Consider the following 18,956-nt stretch of genomic DNA (forward strand, 5'->3'; position numbering starts at 1 on the left):
TAGTACTAACACAAGCATGCATGTGTCTCACTAACAAGTAAGTAAAAGAAATTGAAATTTTGGAGAGAATGGCGAACAGAACCAGTGTGTCACAAAAGGAGACTCGCTGAAAAGAGCCACTCTGAGGCAGAATTATATGATTCACAATCTTGTGCAACTAGGCACGAATTGGACCAAGAGACTGATGAGTAGGAGTGGTACCTTCTAGGAGAGGAATGTTAACGCACACAGTACTTAGGGATTCAAAATACGACAAATTGAGAGTTTCATCCCACTTACCAGAGGTGAACATATCAAGTCCCTTGTCCTGGTAATCTAGAGCTTTGCTTAAGTGGTATTTATCGAGAATGGTTGTGTGACCTTTGACAAAGGATGCAATCCTTCCTTCCTTATATGACATGTTGCTATAGAACTGTTTCACTAGGTCAGGATGGATTTTCTCACAAATGGATAGGATGGGAATTCATTCCTGACATGCAAACAAGGATGTAAAGTTCAGATCTTTTCTACGAAATTTGTCTAGATTTACAAGTTTGAAAGGACAGAGGGTACGCTTGTAAATATCCTTGCAGAAAAATAGGTAGTTCATGAGGGAATTATATCGACGATGATTAAAGGACTTTTTAGGAAAATCAGCATAGAAAGATTTATAGGTAATAGGATTGGAAAATTTTGGCTAAAAAATAGAACGAATTTGAAATTTGATGACTGTATCGCGGGCATGACTAGATTAGTGCCTAAGAAGATACAATAGTCTGAAGTGGATCTCCTATCATCAACATCAGAGGCCTAATTAGCATGTGCAAAACCAAAGACTCGAAGATTAGTAGATGGATGAAAAAGAAGACCTTGCTCAGTTATACCAGCTAGATATCGAAGGATCATTTTTACTGATCTCTAGTGGCTGAGTAAGGTCTTTGCATAAATTGGTTAACCTTATTTACTGAGAATGCTATCTCAGGTCTAGTGAGAGTGCAGTATTGCAGAACCCATACTATAGAACGATAATAAATAGGATCAGAATAATGTTCAGAACTATGTTTAGAAAGCTTTTCTGAAGTAATCATAGGCGTTAGGACTGACTTAGCATCAATCATGCCTGATTTGCGTAACACATCTTTTATGTATTTAATTTGAGATAAATGATATGCACCAGATTTTAGTTTAGTGGCCTCAATTCCTAAAAAATAATTGAAAGTGTCAAGAGATTTCAAAGCAAACATGCCATGTAATTTCTGCATCAATGCAATGATTTCGTTTTGATTATTACTACTCACCAGTATATTATCAACATAAACTAAAATAAAAATTATAGAAGAAGAAGTTCTTTTAGTAAATAAGGAAGGGTTTGACCTTGTTGTAGTGAAGCCAAATTTGCCTAAAGCTGCAGATAATGTAATATACCAAGTACGAGGTGCTTATTTTAATCCATATATAGCTTTATGAAGTTTGCAAATAATGAAAAATTTTGGAGAAATCTTTTCTTTGATTAGAAGATGCTCGAGATTGTTGGAACCAATGGTGTAAAGAGCAAGTTACTCCCATGTTTTGAAGGAAGATTTATCAAGTTTATCAAGGATTGGTTGAGAAAGAAAATTTTTTGCATTGGATAAAATAGTAAAAATTGAAACTATTTCTCCCATGAATCTTAATGAGCTTTGATATCATGAGAAAAAGTAAAAAAGAAAATCTGAAGTTCTGTTCCTAATTAATCATAAAACTGTGCATGTGTTTATATTGAATGAATAATCATCAAAAGTTTGCTTTCTAAAACAAGCTCCATCAGTATTTATACAAAAAAATACTATATTATTAAGCTAGCTTATGTAACTGCATTCTGTTTTGCTAACTGACTTGACAGCCAAATTAAAATCTTGGTCAGTCTTAATTATTGACTTGATCTTTTCTTTATCAAACACTTAGTTATTGAATTTTATGAGTTTTTTTTTGAGATATACAATATGCGGGAGTTTTTGCTCTCAAAATTTTAAAAAATACTATAAACTTTAATAATTAAGTGTTAAATAAAAAAATATATAAAAAATTACCCAAAAATGCAGTTAGTTTCGAATCAAAAGGAAAAAAATAAATAAATAACATTAAAAATGCAGGTATAATATGATCGATTTGGCAAGACATAAATATTGATAATTTTCAAAGAGTTTTTGGATTTTTTGGTCAATTGCTTACAAGGTTCGTAGGTGGATGTTTGATTTTGAATATACAACTCAGAATCAAGTATGTTACGTCCAGGAATTAAAACCCCTTTCTTAGTCTCCGCCAGAACTCGGTGTTTGGAAGTTAAATTATGATAGAAGTGTGAACTTGGGGGATAATTGTGCAGATTTTAGGTGGATAATTCACAATAGCTTCGGTCAATGAGTAATGAGATGTTCAAAAAATTTCTTTGGATCTAGTATATCGTCAGGATAGAGTTGTAGAGTATATGAAAAGAGTTGGCTTGGGCTTGGGAGGCGGGTCTTAAGCTTGTTGTCTGTGAGACAGATTGCACAGCGAATTTTGAGCTGGTAAGTGATTGACAAGTTTCGCTCTGGCATCTTGATAAAGAAGTGATACAACTGATCTTTGAATTGAAATTGAGAAGGGATTAGAATGTTTGTTTTGAACTTATTCCAAGAGAAACTAATATCGTAGCAGATTGATTGATAAAGATGAGATGTGAAAGTAATGATACTGATAAAGTTCACCTTTAATACCAGTTGTCAGAAGTAATTTGTCCTCTCTTACTATTGGGACCTGATTTCTTTTACTTCTTTCTTTTGTTTTTCTTTTCTGTTCTTTTGTTTCATCTTTTTTTTTTCTTTTCTTAGTTACTCACCCAAAAAAAAAAATTTTTTTTACCTCATGGTCAAGAGTCAACCCTCACTGCCATTGCTCAAAGAAAAAATATTCCATAATTCTAATTCTAATAATAACTAAATCTACCACAAAAATATAGGTAAAGAAATTTCTTCTTTTTTCATGTAAGTATATATCTCACTCCAAAAGAATATTGAAGAGAAGATTGCTTTGTGCAGAAAACAATCCTCTATATATATTATTGCTCTTTATAGCATATATAAAAAAAAAATTTCCTAAAGAATATTAATTGTAAATCGTGTGTGTCTCCATTTTCGTTTTATTAATCACCATTAAAATATATATAAATATTTTAATGAAAGGAAGATGTCACAAATGACGATAAGTTGTAGCTAATAATGAAACAAGGAATGAGACAATTATTTTTATTTATTCAAAATGAAAGGAATGTTTGCTTCAAACCCAGCTGTCTTATGGCAACCACATGTGCTCGATGAACCCTAGAACAATTTCACCCTTTAGCTACCTTAGCTTCAACCATGCATATCTTTTTCTTAACGATCCATTTATAATAACGTCTCATTGTAACTAGAGCCACTTATATATAAATATATATTTCATATTTTATTAACATTTTTTTAAAATTCATTAAAATATTCTTTAACTCATTAACATTTAAAGAATCACTACTAAAATTTTTAATATTAAAAAGGTTAATATAAAGTATAATTCTGTATTATAGTATGAAAATTTAACTTTGAATTTTTTGAAATTAAAAGTAAATTAAAGATAATGCGAGATAATCTTTAATTTTAATTTAATTTGCCATATTATTTTTTCTATTAGCCAACTAAATATTTTTTGTCAACAAAATTTCTCGGCGAGTATTGTTTAAGTAGTCTACTGATAAAAAATTTCAATGACACAATTGCCAAGAAAATTTCATTGTTGCTCGATAAACATTGTTGTACTTATGAAAGGGATAAGAATTTCAGCAACCCAAGCCAATGCAGTGCAGAGATAAACTGATATATTCAATTACATTGGGAGGGAAAAAAGGAGTTTTATTGCAATCGAAGAACAAATTAAATTAAGATTTGTTTGTGTGGTTGAAATAAATTAAACAAAGAAAAATAAAATAAACAAAATAAGGAACTGTTTAAATAGAGGGACAGTCCCGTTTAAAACTACTCTTAAACTTCTTTCAAGGTGAAAAAAGCTTCACATGCGAAAGTTGTAACTTCATTGCCATCTTTGCCATAGTATCTGCCACCGTGTTTGCATCTCTCATAATCAAACGAAAGTCAACATACCAATTCTAACGCATGATATCTCTTATTTTGAGTACCAATGGATCAATAAACCCAAAACCATCTTGAGTAACAAGATTAAATGCTTTCACACAGTCCGTCTCACAAATAACATCTTATTAACCCACATCTCAAGCTAAGAGATATCCTCTCCAAATAGCAAACAATTCTCCTTGAAAAATATTATTACTCTCAATCATTCCCAAACACCCCCTTTGTCAACTCCCATTACAATCTCTAATAATACAAGCAAAACCAACACTATCACCCGAACCAAAATAACTAGCATCACAATTAATCTTAAAAGTACCAATGGATGGGGGATTCCAAAAACTATTTAGAGTAGAGGGAATAGACATACGTTGTAATTCAAAAATATTTCTAAACTCCTTTTCTGAAGTTAATGACAGACAAATCACTTTTTCCGGAGGTCAAGTTTTATGGGGATTAAAGATGTCATTATTCCTTACTCGTCATATTCACCAAAGTCCCGAAAAGAACTTGAACGGATGCTCTCTGCTATGATACAAGAACAAGCTCTTCAAATCCAAAGGATGACAAGAAATATCCAACCTATGTCAGACAAGCTGAGCTTTTGAACAATCTCGAATACAATGTAAAACCGATTCCTGGCTAGAAAGATATCTTGGACACCTATTCGATGACACGAAAATAAAATTTAGTCATTTCTTAAAATATAATTATTTTTATTGACGTAATTAAATACATATATAAAACTATTTTATACTGACAATATATTAAAATTAAATTTTTATAATAAATACTGTTTTAGTATTAATATTTTTTTAACAATTAAATATTTATATTTTATTTTATTAATTAAAAAATAATTTAAATATATAATTAATTATTAATAGTTATATTTTTATATAAATATCAAGAGTATTTAATATATAGATAATATTTCATTATAAAAATCACTTGCTTGCATAATATTTTTATATTTATTTGGTTAAGAGGTATATATGTGGGTCATCACATGTCTATCTTGTTGCAATTTCAAAGACTAAATTTTATTTTCCAAAATAATTCTATATTAGCATTTTTCATGTTTACAAAAATCAACCTTTTTAAATAATTTCATTCCAAACTGTCATTTTTAATAATTAATTCTCTATAATAGCCTTCTAGAGTAATTTTCCAAAATAAATTTGATTTACAGAGAGAATAAAGCAAAGAAAGAAGAGAAGAGAAAAATGAAGAAAAAAAAGTGAAATAAAGAAACAATTAGAGACCACCACACCATATAATCAAAACAAAGAACCACCAAAGCCACCGAGTTTATTTCCATTCTCATCAAATGATTAGATTATAAATATATAAAATGTTCTTTTATGCATACAAATTTCATAACTTGCGCAGATTGTTAATTAGTACTATATATAATTAACTACCAAAATGAATTAATTATAGCAAATATTAGCAATATCAAATCATCAATCAGCCACCTTTATTTAGTGCGAAAGTTTCTTATTGCATCCAAATATATAATTGGGGGTGAAGGAATACGTATCATGTAACATATCTTATCTTATACACAAAAGAATGTGTATATATTAATAGCAAATGCGACGCAATGGACAGTGCTCAATGCAAAATTCGTTCCTGAAAGCTAAAGCTTTTCAATTTTTTTATGGCACTTTACAATTAAGAGAGCTTTTAATTGGTAACCCCGTATCTTGTATCTTATCTTATATTTTGTTCTATATACATTAAACTAAAGTACCATGTTTTGAATGGTCATCCATATTTCGACCACAAAATACTGTAAAGGAGTAAATTATTAAATTAGTTTATGAAACATCATTATTTTTTAAATTAATTATTAAAAGATTATTTTTAATTAAATTCGTTTATTAAAAATTTTAAATTAATCATTTTAGTTATTTTATTATTTTTGTTATTAACAACGTCAAAATTTATTGATGTGATATATTAAGTGACACCACACAATACACATTTAATAATTTTAATTGACAGTTAATATAATAAATTTATAAAGTTAGATCAAATAAATCTTAAATTAAGAGATTTCAATATCTTAATTTTTTTTAATTATTAATTTTTAGTTTGATCTAATTTTATAAATTTATTATGTTAATAATTAATTAAAATTTGTATATGTGTTGTAGTATCACTTAATATGTTATATTAATAAATTTTATTATTCTCAACAAAAAAATAATAAAAAAATTAATGCGATTAATTAAAATTTTTTGAAGAATAAATTTAATTAAAAAAAATTTAAAAAATAAGTGATATTCCAAGAACGAACAACTTATTCTACTGTAAAAGCTAGCACTGCACAGTGCAATCACATGAAATGTTATCATGCATTATAATTTTTTCATTATATGAGGTGTATATTAAAATTACTATTAAATTAATTTTTAATATAAAATATATATTAAAATAAATTAAATAATATAAATATACAGTAATTTATTAAGTAGTTAATTTTGGATATAGATAATATAAAATAATAGTTATTAAAATTGCTACTACTACACTAAAATCCAGACGTCAACATGAAATACACACATTCCTCTTGCTTAATTTTAACTCAAATGGTAGGTTATTAAAATTTTCCTTTCTATATTTTGAATCGATATTAACTAATTAACTCTTACCTTTTAAAAAAGTATGATTCATCTAACATTTTCCCAATTGATTAATCCAGGAAAGTCTTAATTAAAAAGTTAAACCTTAATTTATGAAGATAAATTTTGAGCGTCATAATATATATAAAAGACTAAAAGTTATGCTTGTTAGTGTTAGTTAAGTGAACCTTTTTAAATTAGCAAGCAGTTATATATTTTGTTATATGATAGCTCAGCAAGTTAGTTAATTGATTTCTTTTTCTAATCAATTACAGTCACACTTCTCACACTTCATTTGCCACTATAAATTATAATTCTAAAACTCACTGTACAACCAATTTTCATTTTCTGCAATCACCAATCAACAACAATATATTCACTCTCAGTTACTCTCTCGATTCTACTCTTTATCTTTCTTCTTTTTTACCTCAGGTATCTTACATGGTATCAGAACTTTACGGTTCTGATTTATGGAGGATTCTACACCTTTTACAAATCAACACTTAACTGTTTAAGATTCAAAACTTCAGTTAACAACAATAACAATGGCTTCGATTGCCAACTTTTCAGCAACAATAAAATTAAATGAAGACAACTTCAAAGTATAGAAATGCCAAACACTAGCGTGCCTTAAGACAAACAGGTTGCAGAATCACATCGTAGCAATATCATCGATTTCAAGAAAATTCGACACTAATCAAGATCAAACAGAAAAAGAATCTCTCTATAATTTAAAGAATGGGAACAACGAAATGAATGCCTAGTGACTGGATGCTCTCTGCCATGATCGAAATTTTTGTTAATAAAGTTGTAGAATATGACTATGTGTATTAGATCTGGAATGCTCTAGAAGGCTACTTCGCAGCAAGACTCAAATCAAGGATAAAGTCGCTAAAAGTGCAGCTGAAGAAAATCAAGAAATATGGATCAACAATTTCTAAATATATCGGCAAGATGAACAAAGTAATCAACTCACTTTCAGCTCTTAGAGCTCCTCTCTCAAAAGAGGAATATTTTGAATGTGCTTTAAGAGGATTGGATGAAGAGTTCAATGCTTTCATCACCATGGTTAATGAAAGAATGGATCACATGACTGTTAGTGAGTTCGAGTCACAGTTTCGAGCACAAGAGGAAGTGAATGACAGATTTAGAAAAACGAATCTGACCATGGTTCATGCGAATTTAGTGCACAAGGAACCAGATGCAGGTAAAGAAGTTAGCGACTACACAACACCAGACTCCTATGAGAACTACACAAGATTGACAAGAGATCAGACTCATACAGAGGCCAAAACAGCAAAAGTAGAGGAAGAAGCTTTAGAGGAGGCAGATTATGGTGGTAAGGGAGCAGATGTCAATGTCAGCTTTGTGGAAGAATTGGCCACACTGTCTAACAATGTTACCATAGATTCAACCAGCGTTACCAAAATCCACAATTTTAACATTCCAATCAGGCGCCTCCACCACCAAATGGTGCTTTTTATCAACATAACAAACCAAACTCAGCCTTACTTCCAATACACTCAGCAACCAAGCAAACCTAACCAAGCTCTTCAAGCATTGCTAACAGTTCTAGCAAGCAGCAGTGACACAGGATGGTATCCTAACTCTGGAGCATCTCGTCACAATATTTTTGACCAAATGAATATGATCAACAGTGTTTGGAGATAATGGAAAAGATATGAGCATTACTAACATTGGAAGGTCTATCATGCATGCATTTATGTTAAATAAATTTTTTAAACTCCAAAATTTGTTTCATGCCCCATCAAATTTCAAAGAATTTAGTGAGTGTCTCCAAATTTGCACTTGACAATGGAATATTGTTTGAATTTTGGCCTTACTTGTGTGCTGTAAAATGTCAGAAATTCAAGAAGATTCTGCTACAAAGCAGACTTAAAAATGGATTATATTAGTTTCATCATATCCATATACAAAGGCTAATATGAAAATTTGATAAAGTTCAAGATTTTTCTGTTGAAAAGGAAAAGAAATTTTGTGCTAATATTGCTGATAGTTTGAGAAAAGAAAAAAAAAGAAAAGAACAAAGAAAAAGAAAAGAATAGCACAACTTAACAAAAGAAAAAGAAGAAGAAATTAGTAGCTATAATAGTAGTAGTCAAAATAATATAGTTTAGAACAAAACTGAAATTAAAATTGCAATTTTAGCTCAAATAGTGAAAATTTTAGCTTAGTAGAAAAAATAAGTGTACTAGCACCAAGAGAAGTGTAAACAATAATATTCAAATTCACATGTCATTTCCAATATAAATAAAGTTGCTACCAATATTGTCTCTTTTGTTCCTTCTATTATGCTAATACTGCTAGCACTAATGATGTTATTATCACTAACACTCTTGAAATCAGCAGCAAACCCTTGCAATCAAGAGCCAAAATCCAATACAACACCAGCACATTTGACCTTTAGCACCATAGACTAGGCCACCCCTCACACAAAATTACTAAAAATGTTCTCATTAAGAACCAAATCCCTTTTTTCAAAGTCACAGCAGCTCCAACACACACTGTGAACCATGTCTCGCCAACAAAATTCATCAACTCCCTTTCTCACAGTCAGGAACCAAATACAACACACCCTTAGAACTTGTGTATTCTGATCTTTGGGGGCTTGCACCAACCATAAGTATGTCATACTTCAGATATTATGTTTGCTTTATTGATACCTTCAGCAAATACACCTTCACCTACCTCCTCCAAACCAAATCACAAGCTTTCACAATTTTCTGTCACTTCAAAACTATGATAGAGTCCAGAACAAACCACAAAATTAAATCACTACAAATAGATAACGGTGAAGAGTACCTGTCTAAAGCGTTCACTCAATATCTTAAAGAACAAAGAATCTAGCATAGACTTATCTGTCTCCAAATACACCAGCAAAATGGTTGTGTAGAAAAGAAACATAAACACCTAACAGAGACCTCACTTACACTACTGTCCCAAGCAACCCTTCCTATCTCTTTCTGGGATGAAGCCATATTGACCTCCACATACCTCATAAATTGACTGTCCACCCAAGTTCTTATTCTCAAGACACCACTAAAAACTCTCTTCCACACCTGATTACAGTTCCTTAAGGCCTTTTGGCTACACCTACTACCCTTAGCTAAGACCATACAACAGACATAAGTTTGATCACAAGTTCACCAAATACATTTTTATTTTTTATAGCTCTGACCACAGAGGCTACAAGTGTCTGTCTCCATTAGACAGGGTGTATATCACCCGACATGTGCTATTTTGTGAACATAAATCTCCATTTCCATCCTTTTTCAGTGAACATCACACCACACCCAATCCTGAAAAAATAAGAAACCATACCACCCTCCACCTATACAATTCAACTAGCATGCATAGGCATTCATGATACTCCTTCCAATTTTACCAATCTCATATCTAATTCATTGCCAACAACATCTGTTCATGTAACTAATACTGAGTCTGTTGATAATTCTGCTAATGTACTTGTTGAAAATGAAAATTTTTTTGAAACTGTACCTTTACAGGTTGTCATTGGACTAAACATTCAACATGATCAACTCAATCATGCCTCCCTTGCTGCTCAAAACACTCATGCTATGCAAACTTGAAGCAAGAGTGAAATTTTTAAAACTAAAGTGTTTGATGCCACTCTAGTCAATGAAGAAGACACCAACCATAGCCTTCCACACTCAATTACTCGAGCACTTGAAACTCCACACTGGAAGGAAGCAATAAATGAAGAATACTCAGCCTTCATAAAGAACTAAACGTGGAAGCTAGTTGATCCACCTACTCATTCAGAGCTAATAGGCTACAGATGAATTTTTAGAGTAAAAAAGAACCCTGTTAGAACCATTCAAAAGTATAAAGTAAGGCTCGTGGCAAAAGGTTTCCACCAGAAGCAAGGAGCTAGTTACGATCAGATTTTTAGCCTTGTAGTCAGACCTACAACAATTTGAATCATGCTCAGTATGGCCCTTGTAAGAGGATGGAAAATTCACCAATTTGATTTCAACAACGCATTTTTAAATGGGGATCTCTTTGAAAATGTCTACACGCAGCAGTTAAAGAGATTTGTGTCATTCAACCCTCAACAAGTGTGCAAGCTTCAAAGATCACTCTATGGACTCAAGCAAATCCCTCGTGCTTGGTTCACAAAACTGAGCTCTACCCTTCAACAATTGGTTTTTCTAGCATCAAATCCGATGTATCTCTCTTCACCTGGTTCACTCACACCTCATCCATCTATATCCTAGTGTATGTATATGACATACTTTTCACCGACAATTCAAAAGCAAAAATCAAGAGTCTCATGGCCCAGCTAAATGACACCTTTTCACTAAAAGAACTTGGTGAGATGAATTATTTTCTTAGCATTGAAGTAGCAAGGAGCTTGAATGGCATAGTAACTTTTAAACAAACAAAATACATCAAGGATCTGCTGAAGAAAGCTGAGATGAGCAACGCAAAGTCAATCCCCACTCCCATATCTCCTATATCAAACACTCTACCTCAGGTGATGAAGCCTTCTTTAAGCCTACATTGTACATATCTATTGTTGGTGGCTTGCAATATGCCACTATTACCCGACCAGAAATCCTTTTCTCAGTCAATAAGATAGCACAATTTTTTCACAACCCCCTCAATTCTCACTGGAAAGCTATAAAACGAATTCTCTGGTATCTAGCAGGCACAACGCATCATGGATTAAGGTTCAACAAGTTCACAAACTTCATAATTTATTACTTTTGTGACTCAGACTGGGCTAATGAGATTGATGACAGAAAGTCAACCAATGGATATGGGATCTATCTTGGCCCGAATCTGGTGTGGTGTCTTGGGCAAGTCGTAAACAGGCTGCAGTATCTAGGAGCAGCACTGAAGCAGAATTTTGAGGTATCTCTGATGCAATAATTGAAATTGTTTGGCTTCAGAATCTACTGATAGAAAAGTGTCTTCTGCAACAAAATTAATTGTTTACTGTGACAACCAAAGTGCAATTCTTTTCTCAACTAATATGATTTTATACAACAAATCAAAACATTTCGCTCTTAATTAGTCATTTGTGAGAGATTATGTAACAAAAAAAATTATGTTCAACACATCCCAACCCAGAATTAACTAGTAGATACACTGACCAAACCTCTCTCAGTTTCATCTTTTCTCAATTTCAGAAATCTATTCAAAATCTTTAAAGCAAAACCTTAAATGACCGTTGGTTTGAGAGGACATGATGTTAGTGTTAGTTACGTAAACCTTCCTAAATTAGCAAGTGGTTATTTTATTATGACATCTTAACAAGTTAATTAGCTAGTTACTCTCTCTAACCAATTATATCACACCTTTCACACCTCACTTGCCACTATAAATTGTAATCCTGAAACTCACTGTATAAATAATCTTCATTTTTTGTAATCAACAATAAAACATTCACTCTCAGTTTCTCTCTTAATTCTACTCTATCTTTTTTTCTATTTTGCCTTTGGTACATTACATGCTAATACTTGAAATTTTTTACCCCTTCATATGTAGTATATATTTATCTTCTGAATGTTTACAACATTTTACTTATTAAATTGAAAGTATATAATACGAATTCAAATAATTAGAAGTGAGTATGGATCGAGTTGGTTTGGATTTAAGGTAAAATTAAAATTGAACCAATTAAAATATAATTAGTTCGGTTTGATTTGGATTTTTTTTTTGTGTATGTATCCAAACCAAATCAAACGGATTAAGAATGGATTGAGAACGGATTGGTTCGTTTCAAGTAATTATGGGTACCCGATGAAACAGAAACTCATAAAAAAATGAAATTTTTATCTTAAAAATTCAATAAGTACAATAAACATGTAACATCAATTGAAATAATCCAAACATGTTAAATACTAAATACTTTATAAAAATATTCAATATTAATTTTTAGGATATTTATTATTAACAAAACTCTATATATTATTATTTCATAAAAGAAGTCATGTATTTTATGAGATCTTGACCTTCATTAATTAGTACAAGTATGAGGAAGCTTTGCCTCTGCTAGGGTTTCTGGGTTTGCGGGTTTGGATACTCCATGGGGTAAGAGACTAAGAGTGTGAGAGGGTGCCGCTATTATTACTGTGTTAGGGTTACAAGTTGAAAAACTCACTAAAAATATATATTTTTTTAATTTTAAATTTTTTATTTAATTAATATATGAATGGTCCATAAGTTGGTTCGGATTTCGTACATTTAGAACTATTTTCCGAACCAATTACTAGAAATAGTTATCAGTTTAGTTCGGATTGAACCCAATTACCTGTTGATTTCAGAACCAATTTAATTAGTTCGATTCAGGTTCGGACGAGTAATCGAATACTTGCTATCCATACTCAGCGCTACCAGTAATTAATTAACCGACCTAAATATATTAGTATTGAAAATTGTGCTGGATAATAAAAATGAAAATGTACGCAAGTCTAGGTAGTGAATGCGCCATGCTGAGCAGCACGAAATATATCAGGACACTACCCAAGCTATAAACATACAATAATGACAGTCATATGCTATATGTTACTCTTTCCTTTTCTTTTATTTTTTTGTTGTCATTGTTATTTTTTAGTTATTCTTAATTAATTCATTTACTATTTAGATACAAAAATATTTAATATATCTAAATATAATTTATATATAATACATTAACAAAATACTAGAGAAGCAATAGAATTTATAATTTTTATCCGTAATTAATTATCACTATTTAAAAATATATTATTCAATTATTAGATAAATACGAACCAAAAACAACAAATTATGTTAGTCTTAGTTTTTCTCATACATTAATTCAATAATTAATATAACAAAAAATGATGACAATATATATATAATGGATGTGATAAGAGTAAAAATAAGAGATTGGTAGAATCAGTTTCTTGAAGTAGTTTGCTGTTATAGCAGTTATAACTGCTTTCTTATAGCAGTGTAGTGCCTATATAAGAGTGTGATGTAACACAATATTTTCATTTCATTTTCTCTGCTCAAAGACTCGCACATCAAGAATCATTTTCATCGATCTTGTGTTCACTGATGGAAGAAACTAAGTAATTACCACAAACTAAAAGCAACAAAATTGCAAAAAGTAATAAACAATATTATTAAAGTAGTTGATGGGGGTTGTTATATATATTATTCCTTTTGCATAACACACTAACTGAAAGAAGAATATAAACGAAAAACGTAACCTTAATTAATCGATCACACAAAAAGAGCTACCTAGAATGATTAGTTGATTTGATTTGATGACGAGGCAAAACGTGAGAGATAGATACGCATATATGCAACATTAGAGGGCATTATTCAGGGGAAGCTAAGCTAAGTGTCACGTGAATTATGTATTAATTAACGAAAGATTAATTAGACCGACGACACCTTCCCTATGTTTAAGTAACGTAAAAAATGCTCCAAATAAATATCATCATTGAAATCGTGACTGTTGCTACTTGTGTCACGTTTTTCACCAATTTGAGTGCTTTCTTGCCTTGTTATTAGCAAATTAATTAAATGCATTACGTTTTGCTTAATATATACTATAAGGCGCCACACGTGGACATTTCCTAAGGTAGCAATATTATGCAAATTAAATGGTTCTCTTTTTCTGCGACGCCACCTACTAAAATGATCATATCTATCAACCCCCTCATGAAACATGTATGATATGCAATGCTCATCTTACATCATTAATCATTATTAATAATATATATTTTAATAATAACAAATTCTTTATTATTGTTATTATTATTATTCTCTCAATTTTCTTTGGGTATATATAGGGCATGGTTTGCTCAATAAATCTCACCAGCTTTAATTAGTAGTGGCTAGTGCTACATATATACATTAGTTGAGGGGTTGAGTAGTAGGAATTGAAGTTAGCTACTAATAAGTACTAACCAAACTACTCATTCAGGTTTTCTTATTAGCAATTATTGTAGCAACCCCTCACCTTGTTTATAAAATTTTCTCAAAGAGAGATAAGAGCATGGCTTCTTCTGTGTCCACCCACGATAATTTGGCTCTTATTTTTGGCATACTAGGTAAATATATATATTCACCCCCTTTTTATTGGCTATAATGCTAATTAAGCAAATTAAAGGAATTAACATTTCCTCCTTTGTTATTTTGATGATGCTAGGTAACGTAATTTCCTTCATGGTGTTTTTGGCACCCCTGTAAGTATATACCTATCTATTATCATCTTCTATATATCAATAAATTCGACATCTCTTTTAGACATATATACAAAGGAGAATGATTTTGCCGATCATAATTAATGACACTTATTTTTTGTGTGATTTTTAAATTATTTTTTATTTTTGTTATTTTACTTTTCATTAAATTATCTTTATTAAAAAGTATTTTGAGACCATCAAATCTTGCAGCCATCAACATTCAAGAATTTTGGTTAGAATTTAGCGAACACAAATACTAAATTGTCTTTAATAAATTAATTTTATTAATTTATATGTATAAATTTTAATAAATATGTGTAAACCATTATTAATATAATGTAAGTGTAAACTATAAATTATTACTAATCAAATGCTGATACAAAATATATGTATGCAAATTATTGTTAACTAAACGTTAAACGTTGGTCGAAAATATAATATTTATTGATAATATAATATTATTAATTTGAAAATAACATACAATAAATTAATAATGTTATTAATTAGAAAGTGGCAAAATCACTGAGAATTTTGTTAGGTAGACAATGATTTTTGTAAAAAAATGTGAATAATGGGCTTTAAAATTGATCCAATAAAGTAAAAACACACTACACCTCCAAATTACTCATCTAAATTTTAATATTAGGATAGCCATCCGTACACCTAGTGAATTAAACATTCGATATATCTATTATTCGTATTATTTAGTATTTTCATTATTTATCTATACTTTTTCAATTACATATACACATACATTGTTATTATTAACGAAAAATAATTTTTTTTTTCTCCGGAAAATTTCAGGCCAACATTTTACAGAATATTCAAAAAGAAATCGACCGAAGAGTTCCAATCACTGCCTTACCTTGTGGCATTATTCAGCTGTGTTTTATGGCTATACTATGCCTCACTTAAAAAGGATGTTATTCTTCTCATCACCATTAACTCATTTGGATGCGGCATAGAGATTATTTACATTTTAATGTACATAATCTATGCAAACAAGGATGCTAGGGTAATATATATTCATATATAGTTTCTAATAATTGATCAATTATGAAAAGAGCACCAATTAATTAAGTTGATTACTGGTTGCAGTGGTTGACCATAAAACTATTTATGGCAATGAATGTGGGCTTGTTTGCATTGATATTTTGTGTTACCAACTTTGCACTACACGGTTCCCTTCGTGTCAAAGTCCTTGGATGGATTTGTGTATCTATTTCAGTGTCTGTATTTGCAGCACCCCTAAGCATTATGGTGAGTCCAAATTATTCCTTTGTTTAATTAACTAATTACTTCGTTTTCTATATTAATATATATAATTAAATTCCTTGCTATATATGCAGGCACAAGTTATTCGTACGAAGAGTGTGGAGTTTATGCCCTTCAATCTCTCATTGTTCCTCACACTTAGTGCTATTATGTGGTTTGGTTATGGCGCATTTATTAAGGACATATGCATTGCTGTAAGTATCTATTAACACCCTCTTATTACAATAAAATTATTTGGATTATGTTACGTGTACATTAAAGTTAGCTACTAAAATTAGCCACTAAGATGTTAGAATATAAATACACTTTGAAAATAAATTAAAGATCACGTATGTATTTATACATAAATACATTAATAGCTGATTTTAATAATTGTTTTTGGTATATGAATAGTATTTTTTATTTGAATATTAATAATAACTGTTATTAATTAATTATAGAGGAGTGCTTAGAGGCAAGCAATTTTGTCATTTGTAACCATTAATTAGTTATTATTAATATTTTTTTTGCTGGTTAAATATTTGTTAGATTTTAATAAAAATACTTGCCTGTAAACTTTCTCTTAATTATATATTTAAATTATTTTTTTAATTATAACTATAATGACTATACAATTATACAATTTTAGCACTATTTAAAATTAAGATCATATTCTTTTTTATATTTTGGTAGTATTTTTACTTTTATTTTTTAAATTAAATGAAACTGTTAATAAACAATATTATTTTAATTTTAACAATAGTTTTTAAGTATTATTAAAGTTATATAATCATCATACTCTTCATGATAAGAAGCATCGTTGCGTGTATTATATACATAAGAATTCCTAGATTTATATAGGGTTGATTTATTTTATTCATTATTATTATGAACCCGCCAACTTATACACATATATTAACATAATATATTAATTAAAGTCTTTTTGACCAAAAAATGACAACATAGTGCGTGGATTAATTACATATTCTTACAATAAGAATTTAAGATATTTCTTATTATTTTTTTTTCCATATAATGATGATTTGAGTGCATGTATTAGATAAATAAATAAATGTTTAAATAATGAATAATGCTAGCTTGATTATAATAATAATAATATTGGTTAATTAATGTATGTAATTTGTGCAGATACCAAATGTGGTGGGTTTTGCTCTGGGAGTAGTACAGATGGTGTTATATGGAATTTACAGGAATAATAATAATGGTGGTAACAACAAGGGATATTCTAAGAAGGAGCATAAAACATTAGATTTGGTCACAAACGTTGTTATAGAATTGAGCCCAAAGGGGACTAATGAGATTATAGTTCCAATTCCATCACCAATTACAAAGGATCATAGAGTGATGAAAAAAAATAACAATAATAATCATCATGATGATGAGAAAAATGTGCGTGACATCGAAAGCATAGTGTGATGATCGATGAAAGTATGTTCTGAGTGATTATTGTTTTCAGGGAGCAAGTGTCGAAGGCCATGGGTTTATTTATATATATGCTTGCTTAATGCTTATATACTAATTCCTAAGGCCAGTGATGATTTCTTAGGTGTTTATCATCCTTGCTTGTATGCGACTTTTTTACTATAATTTAATAATAATTAGATTTTCAATTTCTCTCCTCTTATCTTGGTATAGTTTTAGGCTTTTTTTACCTAAATCAAATACATAAAATCATAAACCAACTTGGATTGGTCGAGTGGTCAATTCACTCGTCCGCTTAAACAAGTGTCGGGAGTTCGAATTCCGCTTTATGCATGCAGCAACCCATTGGCCAGAACAGACTCTTAAATGGAGCTTAAATCCGCGACGGATTAGTCCTTGACTTGTCGAGTTGGGGGATACCGTAGAAAACAAAAGAAAAAACAAAAAAAAATACATAAAATCATAAATAAATTAGATTAATCTAATAGTTACTTCACTAGTCCGCTTAAATAAGTGTGGATTCGGGAGTTATGATACCCTATCATGATTTACTCAAAAATTTAATATTGTTCATTAACATATAATAATCCTAACCCTCGTAGTGATGAGCTTTTAAAATTGTACATATATAAAATACACTACTAATCTTCCATGATTTATGTACAGAAAAGTAAACACTTAATTAACACCCTACCACATAATTTATATACAAATAATTTAGGAACCTTACGCATCAAATTTTATCAAGCGAAAATCAAACAAAACATAAAAAGATCATTTATGAATAGTATTCTTGTAAAAAAAATTCATAAATTTATAATAATGAAATATAAACGATAATGAAAAATTTAAATTAATAATAAAAATCATCCTAATAAAAAAATATACGAAATATAAAAATATATGTTATGAATAATATTACTGTAAAAAAATAATATTAATAAATTTATACTATAATAAAATATTAAATAATAATATAAAATTTAAATTGATATCATAAAAGTCATCCTAATGAAAAATCATAATATATTTCATAATAATAATAACAAATACTTTATCTCTAATTATTATTATTATTATTATTATTATTATTATTATTATTATTAAGTAGTGGCTGCATTAGATATACTACTGATGGATTTAGGATCGGAGTAATCCAATAGTACCGTTATTTAGTGAAATACGGCGTTTTGGGCATGCAAAGTCGTTACCATCAGATAGAGTAAGCTGACGACGTCGCCACCGTGCCTGGAGCATCCGCAGTCACTGCCACTGCACGTGCTCGTCGAATCTGTTGCTGC

At 30.1% G+C, this 18,956-nt stretch overlaps 1 protein-coding gene across 1 annotated transcript; it reads left to right on the forward strand.

Moving 5' to 3' along the window:
* Nucleotides 1-14,605: 14,605 nt before the first annotated feature.
* On the forward strand, nucleotides 14,606-17,801 carry LOC130970315 (bidirectional sugar transporter N3-like). Its single transcript, XM_057896367.1, has 6 exons — nucleotides 14,606-14,823; nucleotides 14,922-14,958; nucleotides 15,763-15,973; nucleotides 16,057-16,218; nucleotides 16,308-16,427; nucleotides 17,362-17,801. The coding sequence occupies exons 1-6, from the start codon at nucleotides 14,769-14,771 to the stop codon at nucleotides 17,647-17,649; spliced, it is 873 nt and encodes a 290-aa protein (XP_057752350.1). The 5' UTR covers nucleotides 14,606-14,768; the 3' UTR covers nucleotides 17,650-17,801.
* The last annotated feature ends 1,155 nt before the right edge of the window (nucleotides 17,802-18,956 follow it).

This window comes from Arachis stenosperma, chromosome 3, assembly GCF_014773155.1.
Source record: "Arachis stenosperma cultivar V10309 chromosome 3, arast.V10309.gnm1.PFL2, whole genome shotgun sequence".
NCBI lineage: Eukaryota > Viridiplantae > Streptophyta > Magnoliopsida > Fabales > Fabaceae > Arachis > Arachis stenosperma.